Source organism: Mustelus asterias, chromosome 30 (genome assembly GCF_964213995.1).
Source record: "Mustelus asterias chromosome 30, sMusAst1.hap1.1, whole genome shotgun sequence".
NCBI classification, from domain to species: Eukaryota; Metazoa; Chordata; class Chondrichthyes; order Carcharhiniformes; family Triakidae; genus Mustelus; species Mustelus asterias.
The window spans coordinates 20,393,406-20,406,255 of NC_135830.1; the positions used below are offsets into that span (position 1 = coordinate 20,393,406).

Here is a 12,850-nt window from a genome sequence, read left to right on the forward strand (position 1 = left end):
TGGGAAATGAGTTAGGGCAGGTGATGGATGTGAGTGTGAGGGAACACTTTGGATCCAGTGATCATAATGCCCTTAGTTTCAACCTGATCGTGGATAAGGATAGATCTGGTCCTCGGGTTGAAGTTCTGAACTGGAAAAAGGCCAAATTTGATGAAATGAGAAGGGATCTGGGAAGTGTGGATTGGCACAGGCTGTTCTCTGGTAAGGATGTAAATGGAAAGTGGGAGGCCTTCAAAGGAGAAATTTTGAGAGTGCAGAGTTTGTATGTTCCTGTCAGGATTAAAGGCAAAGTAAATAGGAATAAGGAACCTTGGTTCTCGAGGGAGATTGTAACACTGATTAAGAGGAAGAGAGAGTTGTATGAAATGTACAGGCAGCAAGGAACACATCAGATGCTCGAGGAGTATAAAAAGTGCAAGAAGCTACTTAAGAGGGAAATCAGGAGGGCTAAAAGAAGACGTGAGGTTGCTTCGGCAGACAGAGTGAAGGAAAATCCAAAGAGCTTCTATAGGTATGTTAGGAGCAAAAGGATAGTGAGGGATAAAATTGGTCCTCTTGAAGACCAGAGTGGTAGACTGTGTATGGAACCAAAAGAGATGGGGAAGATACTAAATGGTTTTTTTGCATCTGTATTTACTGAGGAAACGGGCATGGAGTCTACGGAAATAGGGCAAACTGGTAGGGAGGCCATGGAACCTTTACAGATTAAAGGGGAGGAAGTGCTCGCTGTCTTGAGGCAAATCAGAGTGGATAAATCCCCAGGACCGGACAGGGTATTCCCACGGACCTTGAGGGAAGCTAGTGTTGAACTTGCAGGGGCCCTGGCAGACATATTTAAAATGTCAGTATTCACGGGGGAGGTGCCGGATGATTGGAGGGTGGCTCATGTTGTTCCGTTGTTTAAAAAAGGTTCCAAAAGAAATCCGGGAAATTATCGGCCAGTAAGTTTGACGTCGGTGGTGGGCAAGTTATTGGAAGGTGTGATAAGGGATAGGATCTACAAATATTTGGATAGACAGGGACTTATTAGGGAGAGTCAACATGGCTTTGTGCGTGGTAGGTCATGTTTGACCAATCTATTAGAGTTTTTCGAGGAGGTAACCAGGAAAGTGGATGAAGGGAAGGCGGTGGATGTTGTCTACCTGGATTTCAGCAAGGCCTTTGACAAGGTCCCTCATGGGAGGTTAGTTAGGAAGGTTCAGTCGCTGGGTATACATGGGGAGGTAGTAAATTGGATAAGACACTGGCTCAATGGAAGAAGCCAGAGAGTGGTTGTGGAGGATTGCTTCTCTGAGTGGAGGCCTGTGACTAGTGGTGTGCCGCAGGGATCGGTGTTGGGTCCATTGTTGTTTGTCATCTATATCAATGATCTGGATGATAATGTGGTAAATTGGATCAGCAAGTTTGCTGATGATACAAAGATTGGAGGTGTAGTGGACAGTGAGGAAGGTTTTCAAAGCTTGCAGAGGGATTTGGACCAACTAGAAAAATGGGCTGAAAAATGGCAAATGGAATTTAACGCAGACAAGTGTGAGATATTGCACTTTGGAAGGACAAACCAAAGAAGAACGTACAGGGTAAATGGTAGGACTCTGAAGAGTGCAGTTGAACAGAGGGATCTGGGAATACAGGTACAGAATTCCCTAAAAGTGACGTCACAGGTGGATAGGGTCGTAAAGAGTGCCTTTGGTACATTGGCCTTTATAAATCGGAGTATCGAGTATAAAAGTTGGAGTGTCATGGTAAGGTTATATAAGGCATTGGTGAGGCCGAATTTGGAGTATTGTGTACAGTTTTGGTCACCTAGTTACAGGAAGGATGTAAATAAGATTGAAAGAGTGCAGAGAAGGTTCACAAGGATGTTGCCGGGACTTGAGAAGCTGAGTTACAGAGAGAGATGGAATAGGTTGGGACTTTACTCCCTGGAGCGTAGAAGATTGAGGGGAGATTTGATAGAGGTGTATAAGATTTTGATGGGTATAGACAGAGTGAATGCAAGCAGGCTTTTTCCGCTGAGGCTAGGGGAGAAAAAAACCAGAGGGCATGGGTTAAGGGTGAAAGGAGAAAAGTTTAAAGGGAATATTAGGGGGGGCTTCTTCACGCAGAGAGTGGTGGGAGTGTGGAATGAGCTGCCGGATAAAGTGGTAAATGTGGGGTCACTTTTAACATTTAAGAAAAACTTGGACGGGTTCATGGATGAGAGGGGTGTGGAGGGATATGGTCCAAGTGCAGGTCAGTGGGATTCGGCATAAAATGGTTCGGCACAGACCAGAAGGGCCAAAAGGCCTGTTTCTGAGCTGTAATTTTCTATGGTTCTATGGTTCTATGGTTAGAGGTAGGTTCTTTACTCAGAGTAGTAAGGGCGTGGAATGCCCTGCCTGCAGCAGTAGTGGACTCGCCAACATTAAGAGCATTCAAATGGTTATTGGATAAACATATGGATGATATTGGAATAGTGTAGATTAGAGGGGCTTTAGATTGGTTTCACTGGTCGGCGCAACATTGAGGGCCGAAGGGCCTGTACTGCGCTGGAATGTTCTATGTTCTAAAAGGAGGTGATGGCCTAGTGGTATCATCGCTGGATTATTAATCCCAGAAACCCAGCTGATGTTCTGGGGGACCCGGGTTCGAATCCCGCCCACGGCAGATGGTGGAATTTGAATTCGATAAAAAATATTTGGTATTAAGAATCTACTGATGACGGTGAAACCATTGTCGGAAAAACCCATCTGGTTCACTAATGCCCCTTTCGGGAAGGAAATCTGCCGTCCTTACCCGGTCTGGCCTACATGTGACTCCAGAGCCACACAGCAATGTGGTCGATTCTCAACTGCCCTCTGAAATGGCCTAGCAAGCCACTCAGTTCAAGAGTGACTTTAGGGATGGGCAATAAAATGCTTGACCCAGCCAGCGACGCCCATATCCCACGAATGAATCAAGACCATGGGAGCGTGGGTGCCCAGGTACACAGATTGTTAAAACGTCCCGTATTGAAATTGTCAAAAGTCTAATGGAATCTTGGCTTGAAGACTGGATACTCGGGGATGGGAAGCACACTCCTTTCCAAAGACCTGGTTCGACAGCAGTGTAATGTCCTCTCAGTGTTTGGTGGTTGTGGGTTTTGCACAAAAAGAAAAAGTTGTGCGGCGCACGCATAGATTCAAACTGACAACAACAGATTTATTCGGGGCGCTCTTGCCTGTACGAAAGGACCAACAGCTGGTGCAGCACACTAATGACATCACCATCAAATCAGATACCTGACTCTCAAAGCAATTGTGAAACCAATTAAGTATATAGCACACATTCAGAGAGCGTTGCTCTGGGCACCGCACCGTTGGAAGGTGCCCAGAACGGTACCAACCTTTACAGATGCAACCATAGAAAGCATTCTTTCTGGATGTATCACAGCTCGGTGTGGCTCCTGCTCTGCCCAAGACCGCAAAATACAAAAGGTTGTGAATGTAGCCCAATCCATCGCGCGAACCAGCCTCCCATCCATTGACTCTGTCTACACTTCCCGCTGCCTCGGCAAAGCAACCAGCATAATCAAGGACCCCCACGCACCCCAACTTCTGACTGGATGGTCATTTGTTTACCGTTTGTACCCTGTTTTGCAGATTCAGAACACACCAAGTGAGTCGCTGATGACCAAGTGGTCTAAGTGTCTGTCCATCACAAAGGCTGACGTTAAACAACTTGTTGTACCTCAAGATTCCGATATTAACCAGTCCGGAGTAGAGCTTCCTCCCTCCTCGGCCCTCCAACCCAGCCCATTCACTCCCACTGAACAGAAAATCGGGAAGGGGTTTGGGTCCATTGGGATTGTGTACAGTGGGAGTGAATGGGAAGGGGTTTGGGTCCATTGGGATTGCGTACAGTGGGAGTGAATGGGAAAGGGTTTGGGTCCATTGGGATTGTGTACAGTGGGAGTGAATGGGAAGGGGATTGGGTCCATTGGGATTGTGTACAATGGGAGTGAATGGGAAGGGGTTTGGGTCCATTGGGATTGTGTACAGTGGGAGTGAATGGGAAGGGGTTTGGGACCATTGGGATTGTGTACAATGGGAGTGAATGGGAAGGGGATTGGGTCCATTGGGATTGTGTACAGTGGGAGTGAATGGGAAGGGGTTTGTGTCCATTGGGATTGTGTACAGTGGGAGTGAATGGGAAAGGGTTTGGGTCCATTGGGATTGTGTACAGTGGGAGTGAATGGGAAGGGGATTGGGTCCATTGGGATTGTGTACAGTGGGAGTGAATGGGAAGGGGTTTGTGTCCATTGGGATTGTGTACAGTGGGAGTGAATGGGAAGGGGTTTGGGTCCATTGGGATTGTGTACAGTGGGAGTGAATGGGAAAGGGTTTGGGTCCATTGGGATTCTGTACAGTGGGAGTGAATGGGAAGGGGATTGGGTCCATTGGGATTGTGTACAATGGGAGTGAATGGGAAGGGGATTGGGTCCATTGGGATTGTGTACAGTGGGAGTGAATGGGAAGGGGATTGGGTCCATTGGGATTGTGTACTCCATTGGGATTGTGTACAGTGGGAGTGAATGGGAAGGGGTTTGGGTCCATTGGGATTGTGTACAGTGGGAGTGAATGGGAAGGGGATTGGGTCCATTGGGATTGTGTACAGTGGGAGTGAATGGGAAGGGGATTGGGTCCATTGGGATTGTGTACAGTGGGAGTGAATGGGAAGGGGTCAGTCCATGGCTTCAAGTGTAATGAGAATTTTGTTGGTGCAAATTGAATAACTTGTATCTCTGTCTGCCTCCTCCTCTCTCTGTGACCCTCGCTCTCTCTCTGTGACCCTCGCTCTCTCTCTGTGACCCTCGCTCTCTCTCTGTGACCCTCGCTCTCTCTCTGTGACCCTCGCTCTCTCTCTGTGACCCTCGCTCTCTCTCTGTGACCCTCGCTCTCTCTCTGTGACCCTCGCTCTCTCTCTGTGACCCTCGCTCTCTCTCTGTGACCCTCGCTCTCTCTCTGTGACCCTCGCTCTCTCTCTGTGACCCTCGCTCTCTCTCTGTGACCCTCGCTCTCTCTCTGTGACCCTCGCTCTCTCTCTGTGACCCTCGCTCTCTCTCTGTGACCCTCGCTCTCTCTCTGTGACCCTCGCTCTCTCTCTGTGACCCTCGCTCTCTCTCTGTGACCCTCGCTCTCTCTCTGTGACCCTCGCTCTCTCTCTGTGACCCTCGCTCTCTCTCTGTGACCCTCGCTCTCTCTCTGTGACCCTCGCTCTCTCTCTGTGACCCTCGCTCTCTCTCTGTGACCCTCCTCTCCCCCCCCCCCCCCCCCCTCCTCCGCAGGTGGAGGAATCGTCTCCAGCTGAGGAGGAGAACAAGCCAAAGGATCATTTCTCCCTGAAGAAGCTAGTCCGTTGGCTGCACCTCAAGGAGCCGACCTATCACATCATGTGCTTGCTGGGTCGAAGGTCAGTAGCAGCCTTGGAAAATTGGCTGAAAGTTTTAACCCTGGGCGCGTATCGTTGGAGGCTTGTGCTTGGGGTCATCTGTTTCTATCTTGGGCTCTTATGTGACTGAATAGAGTCGCATAACTTTAGGTAACACGATGGCACAGTGGTTAGCACTGCTGCCTCACAGCGCCAGGGACCCGGGTTCGATTCCCGGCTTGGGTCACTGTCTGTGTGGAGTTTGCACATTCTCCTCGTGTCTGCGTGGGTTTCCTCCGGGTGCTCTGGTTTCCTCCCACAGTCTGAAAGACGTGCTGGTTCGGGTGCATTGGCCGTGCTAAATTCTCCCTCAGTGTACCCGAACAGGCGCCGGATGTGGCGACCTGGGGGATTTTCTCAGTAACTTCATTGCAGTGTTAGTGTAAACCTACTTGCAAGGGATTAGATACAGAGTAAAGCTGCCTCTGCACTGTCCCCATCAAACACTCCCAGGACAGGTACAGCACGGGGTTAGATACAGAGTAAAGCTCCCTCTACACTATCCCCATCAAACACTCCCAGGACAGGTACAGCACGAGGTTAGATACAGAGTAAAGCTCCCTCCACACTGTCCCCATCAAACACTCCCAGGACAGGTACAGCACGGGGTTAGATACAGAGTAAAGCTCCCTCGACACTGTCCCCATCAAACACTCCCAGGACAGGTACAGCACGGGGTTAGATACAGAGTAAAGCTCCCTCTACACTGTCCCCATCAAACACTCCCAGGACAGGTACAGCACGGGGGTTAGATACAGAGTAAAGCTCCCTCTACACTGTCCCCCATCAAACACTCCCAGGATAGGGACAGCATGGGGTTAGATACAGAGTAAAGCTCCCTCTCCACTGTCCCCATCAAATACTCCCAGGACAGGTACAGCACGGGGTTAGATACAGAGTAAAGCTCCCTCTGCACTGTCCCCATCAAACACTCCCAGGACAGGTAGAGCACGGGGTTAAATACAGAGTAAAGCTCCCTCTACACTGTCCCCATCAAACACTCCCAGGACAGGTACAGCACGGGGTTAGATACAGAGTAAAGATCCCTCTGCACTGTCCCCCATCAAACACTCCCAGGACAGGGACAGCACGGGGTTAGATACAGAGTAATGCTCCCTCTGCACTGTCCCCATCAAATACTCCCAGGACAGATACAGCACGGGGTTAGATAGAGTATCTGGACGGGAAAGAATTTATAAAATGCGTACAGGAAAGTTCTTTGGAGTCCAACTAGAGAGGGGGCTATACTGGACCTAGTACTGGGGAATGAGCCCGGTCAGGTCATCAAAGTTTCAGTAGAGGAACATGTGGCAAATAGTGACCACAATTCTGTTAACTTTGGGATAGTCATGGAAAAGGATGAGTGTTGTCCTATGTGGAAGGTGCTGAATTGGGGGAAGGCTAACTACAGCCGGATTAGGCAGGATTTGGTGGCTGTTGATTGGGAGTGGCTGTTTGAGGGTAAATCCACATCTGGCATGTGGGAGTCTTTTAAGGAGCAGTTGATAGGACTGCAGGACAGGCATGTGCCTGTAAAGAGGAAGGATAGGAAAGGTAGGATTCGGGAGCCGTGGATAACCAGTGAAATTGTGGGTCTAATCAAAAAGAAAAAAGAGGCATACATAAGGTCCAGGCAGCTAAAAACAGATGGAGCACTGGAGGAATACAGAGAAAGTAGAAAAGAACTCTCAAACAGGGAGTTAGAAGGGCAAAAACGGGTCACGAAATGTCCTTGGCAGACAGGATTAAGGAGAATCCCAAGGCATTTTATACATACGTTAGGAACAAGAGGGTTGTTAGGGAAAGAATCGGACCTCTCGGGGACAAAGGAGGGGAATTATGCTGAGAACCAAAGGAAGTAGGTGAGATCCTAAACGAATACTTTGCATCGGTATTCACAAAGGAGAGGGACATGTTGACTGGTAGTGTCTTAGAGAGATGTGTTGACCCGTTACAAAAAATCTCAATTACAAGGGAGGAAGTGTTAGGTTTTTTAGGAAACATTGAGACAGACAAATCCCCAGGGTCGGATGGCATCTATCCTAGACTCCTCAGGGAGGCAAGAGATGAAATTGCTGGGCCTCTGACGGAAATCTTTGTCTCTTCATTGGACACAGGTGAGGTCCCAGAGGATTGGAGGATAGCAAATGTGGTCCCGTTATTTAAGAAGTGAAGCAAGGATAACCCGGGTAATTATAGGCCAGTGAGCTTGACTTCCGTGGTAGGGAAATTGTTGGAGAAGATTCTTAGGATATATGCGCATTTAGAACTGAATAATCTCATTAGCGATAGACAGCATGGTTTTGTACGAGGGAGGTCATGCCTCACAAATTTGGTTGAGTTTTTTGAGGAGGTGACAAAAACAATTGACGAGGGAAGGGCCGTGGATGTCGTCTATATGGATTTTAGTAAAGCGTTTGACAAGGTCCCTCATGGCAAGCTGGTGCAAAAGGTTAAATCTCACGGGATAAAAGGTGAGCTCGCGAGATGGGTGGAGAACTGGCTTAGCCATAGAAGTCATGATGTGGAGATGCCGGCGTTGGACTGGGGTAAGCACAGTAAGAAGTCTCACAACACCAGGTTAAAGTCCAACAGGTTTATTTGGTAGCAAATACCATAAGCTTTCGGAGCAATGCTCCTTCGTCAGATGGAGTGGTCTCTGTTCTCAAACAGGGCACAGAGACAGAAATCAAGTTACAGAATACTGATTAGAATGCAAATCTCTACAACCAGCCAGGTCTTAAATGCACAGACAATGTGGGTGGAGGGAGCATTCAACACAGGTTAAAGAGATGTGTATTGTCTCCAGACAGAACAGCTAGTGAAATTGTGCAAGTCCAGGAGGCAAGCTGTGGGGGTTACTGATAATGTGACATAAATCCAACATCCCGGTTTAGACCGTCCTCATGTGTGCGGAACTTGGCTATCAGTTTCTGCTCAGTGATTTATGTCACATTATCAGTAACCCCCACAGCTTGACTCCTGGACTTGCACAATTTCACTAGCTGTTCTGTCTGGAGACAATACACATCTCTTTAACCTGTGTTGAATGCTCCCTCCACCCACATTGTCTGTACATTTAAGACCTGGCTGGCTGTAGAGATTTGCATTCTAATCAGTATTCTGTAATTTGATTTCTGTGTCTGTTTGCACTGTTTGAGAACAGCGACCACTCCATCTGACGAAGGAGCTGTGCTCTGAAAGCTTATGGTATTTGCTACCAAATAAACCTGTTGGACTTTAACCTGGTGTTGTGAGACTTCTTACTGTGCTTAGCCATAGAAGACAGAGAGTAACAGTGGAGGGGTCTTTTTCCGGTTGGAGGTCTGTGACTAGTGGTGTTCCGCAGGGCTCTGTACTGGGACCTCTGCTGTTTGTGATTTATATAAATGATTTGGAGGAAGATGTAGCTAGTGTGATCAGTAAGTTTGCGGACGACACAAAGATTGCTGGAGTTGCGGATAGTGATGAACATTGTCAGAGAATACAGCAGGATATAGATAGGCTGGAACATTGGGCGGAGAAATGGCAGATGGAATTTAATCCAGATAAATGCGAAGTGATGCATTTTGGTAGATCTAATGTAAGGGGGAGCTATACAATAAATGGCAGATCCATCAGGAGTATAGACACACAGAGGGACCTGGGTGTACAAGTCCACAGATCCTTAAAGGTGGCAGCACAGGTGGAGAGGGTGGTGAAGAAGGCATATGGCATGCTTGCCTTTATTAGACGGGGCATAGAATAAAAGAGTTGGCATATGATGTTGCGGCTGTATAGAACGTTGGTTAGGCCACATTTGGAATACTGCGTCCAGTTCTGGTCGCCGCACTACCAGAAGGACGTGGAGGCTTTGGAGAGAGTACAGAGGAGGTTTACCAGGATGTTGCCTGGTATGGAAGGGCTTAGTTATGAGGAGAGATTGGGTAAACTGGGGTTGTTTTCCCTGGAAAGACGGAGGATGGGGGGGGGGGCGACCTAATAGAGGTGTATAAAATTATGAAGGGCATAGATAGGGTGAACAGTGGGAAGTTTTTTCCCAGGTCGGAGGTGACGAACACAAGGGGTCACGGGTTCAAGGTGAGGGGGGCAAGGTTCAACACAGATGTCAGGGGGACGTATTTTACAGAGAGGGTGGTGGGGGCCTGGAATGCACTGCCAAGCAAGGTGATTCAGGCGGACACGCTGGGATCGTTTAAGACTTATCTAGATAGCCACATGAACAGACTGGGAATAGAGCGTTACAAAAGAATGGTCTAGTTGGGCACATGAGCGGCGCAGGCTTGGAGGGCCGAAGGGCCTCTTCCTGTGCTGTATTGTTCTTTGTTATCTTTGTTAAAGCTCCCTCTACACTGTCCCCATCAAACACTCCCAGGACAGGTACAGCACGGGGTTAGATACAGAGTAAAGCTCCCTCTACACTGTCCCCGATCAAACGCTCCCAGGACAGGTAAAGCACGGGGTTAGATACAGAGTAAAGCTCCCTCTACACTGTCCCCCATCAAACACTCCCAGGACAGGTACAGCACGGGGTTAGATACAGAGTAAAGCTCCCTCTACACTGTCTCCATCAAACACTCCCAGGACAGGTACAGCACGGGGTTAGATACAGAGTAAAGCTCCCTCTACGCTGTCCCCATCAAACACTCCCAGGACAGGTACAGCACGGGGTTAGATACAGAGTAAAGCTCCCTCTACACTGTCCCCCATCAAACACTCCCAGGACAGGTACAGCACGGGGTTAGATACAGAGTAAAGCTCCCTCTACACTGTCCCCCATCAAACACTCCCAGGACAGGTACAACACAGGGTTAGATACAGAGTAAAGCTCCCTCTACACTGTCCTCCATCAAACACTCGCAGGACAGGTACAGCACGGGGTTAGATACAGAGTAAAGCTCCCTCCACACTGTCCCCCATCAAACACTCCCAGGACAGGCACAGCACGGGGTTAGATACAGAGTAAAGCTCCCTCTACACTGTCCCAGTTATCAGCTAAATTCCCACTTTGAAATTCTCTCTCCTCATTCCTCGCAATTATATTGATTTTTCCCTTTCTTTTTCGGGCTTCTAGGTACCCATCTGATCTCCAGTCGTTCTCCCGCAGCCGTCTGCCCGGTCCGTGGGATTCCCGGAGGGCTGGGGAAAGGATGAAGTTCCAATCCCCGGAGACGTGGGAGAGGCAGCTCTCCCTGCGTGGCAACACTGTCAAAGTCTGGGAGGAGCTGATTGGTAAGTCCGTGTGTCTGCAGAGGTGTCCCAGCGAGCGTCCTGATTGTCATCGATTTCAGGAAACCTAGTGGAGAACATGCCCCATCTACGTCAGTGGGGATGAAGTAGAAATGTTTGAAAGGAAGGACGGAGAGTGCAGAATGTAGTGTTACAGTCATAGCTAGGGTGTAGAGAAAGATCAACTTAATGCGAGGTAGGTCCATTCAAAAGTCTGACAGCAGCAGGGAAGAAGCTGTTCTTGAGTCGGTTGGTACGTGACCTCAGACTTTTGTATCTTTTTCCCGACGGAAGAAGGTGGAAGAGAGAATGTCCGGGGTGCGTGGGGTCCTTAATTATACTGCTGCTTTTCCCTGAGGCAGCGGGAAGTGTAGACAGAGTCAATGGATGGGAGGCTGGTTTGCGTGATGGATTGGGCTACATTCATGATCCTTTGTAGTTTCTTGCGGTCTTGGGCAGAGTAGGAGCCATACCAAGCTGTGAAACATCTGGAAAGAATGCTTTCTATGATGTAAAAGTTGGTGAGAGTCGTAGCTGACATGCCAAATTTCCTTAGTCTTCTGAGAAAGTTGGTGGGGCTTTCTTAACTGTAGTGTCAGCATGGGGGGGGATCAGGACAGGTTGTTGGTGATCTGGACATCTAGAAACTTCTAGCTCTTGACCCTTTCTACTTCGTCCCCGTTGATGTCGACAGGGACATGTTCTCCTTTACGCTTCCTGAAGTCGATGACAATCTCCTTCATTTTGTTGACATTGAGGGAGAGATTATTGTTGCCGCACCAGTTCACCAGATTCTCTGTCTCATCATTGTTTGAGATCCGACCCAGTACTGGGGTGTCGTCAGCAAACTTGAAAATCGAATTGGAGGGGAATTTGGCCGCACAGTCATACGTGTATAAGGAGTATAGTAGGGGTCTGAGAACACAGCCTTGTGGGGCACCGTGTTGAGGAAAGACGGAGGATGAGGGGAGACCTAATAGAGGTGTATAAAATTATGAAAGGCATAGAACATTACAGCACGGTACAGGCCCTTCGGCCCTCGATGTTGCGCCGACCAGTGGAACCAATCTAAAGCCCCTCTAATCAACACTATTCCAATATCATCCATATGTTTATCCAATAACCATTTGAATGCTCTTAATGTTGACGAGTCCACTACTGCTGCAGGCAGGGCATTCCACGTCCTTACTACTCTCTGAGTAAAGAACCTACCTCTAACATCTGTCCTATATCTCTCACCCCTCAATTTAAAGCTATGTCCCCTCGTGTTAGCCATCACCATCCGAGGAAAAAGGCTCTCACTGTCCACCCTATCTAATCCTCTGATCATCTTGTATGCCTCTATTAAGTCACCTCTTAACCTTCTTCTCTCTAACGAAAACAACCTCAAGCCCCTCAGCCTTTCCTCATACGATTTTCCCACCATACCAGGCAACATCCTGGTAAATCTCCTCTGCACCCTTTCCAACACTTCCACATCTTTCCTATAATGCGGCGACCAGAACTGTACGCAATACTCCAAATGCGGCCGCACCAGAGTTTTGTACAGTTGCAACATGACCTCCTGGCTCCGAAACTCCATCCCTCTACCAATAAAAGCTAACACACCGTACGCCTTCTTAACAATCCTATCAACCTGGGTGCCAACTTTCAGGGATCTATGCACGTGGACACCCAGATCCCTCTGTTCATCCACACTACCAAGTATCTTACCATTAGCCCAGTACTCTGTATTCCTGTCGATAGGGTGAACGGTGGGAAGCTTTTTCCCAGGTCGGTGGTGACGTTCACAAGGGGTCATAGGTTCAAGGTGAGGGGGGGGGGGGAGGTTTAACACGGATATCAGAAGGAGGTATTTTACACAGAGGGTGGTGGGGGCCTGGAATGCGCTGCCGGGCAAGGTGGTGGAGGCAGACACACTGGGAACGTTTAAGACTTATCTAGATAGCCACATGAACGGAGTGGGAATGGAGGGATACAAAAGAATGGTCTAGTTTGGACCAGGGAGCGGGGCGGGCTTGGAGGGCCGAAGGGCCTGTTCCTGTGCTGTATTGTTCTTTGTTCTGTTGATACTTGTGGAGGGGGTGTTGTTGCCTCTCCTTACTGATCGTGGTCTGTGAGTTAGGAAGTTCAGGATCCAGTAGCAGAGGGAGGAGCCACGCCCCAGGCCACA

General features: G+C 48.7%; 1 protein-coding gene across 1 annotated transcript in view; it reads left to right on the forward strand.

Moving 5' to 3' along the window:
- The window catches only part of LOC144480950 (telomerase protein component 1-like), a gene marked incomplete at its 3' end in the record, with an annotated part of 67,207 nt that overhangs the window by 34,342 nt on the left and 20,015 nt on the right, over positions 1 to 12,850 (forward strand). The window contains exons 7-8 of the mRNA XM_078200566.1: positions 5,306 to 5,430; positions 10,523 to 10,680. Coding sequence (XP_078056692.1) covers positions 5,306 to 5,430; positions 10,523 to 10,680 — 283 coding nt within the window. The remainder of the gene's footprint in view (positions 1 to 5,305; positions 5,431 to 10,522; positions 10,681 to 12,850) is intronic.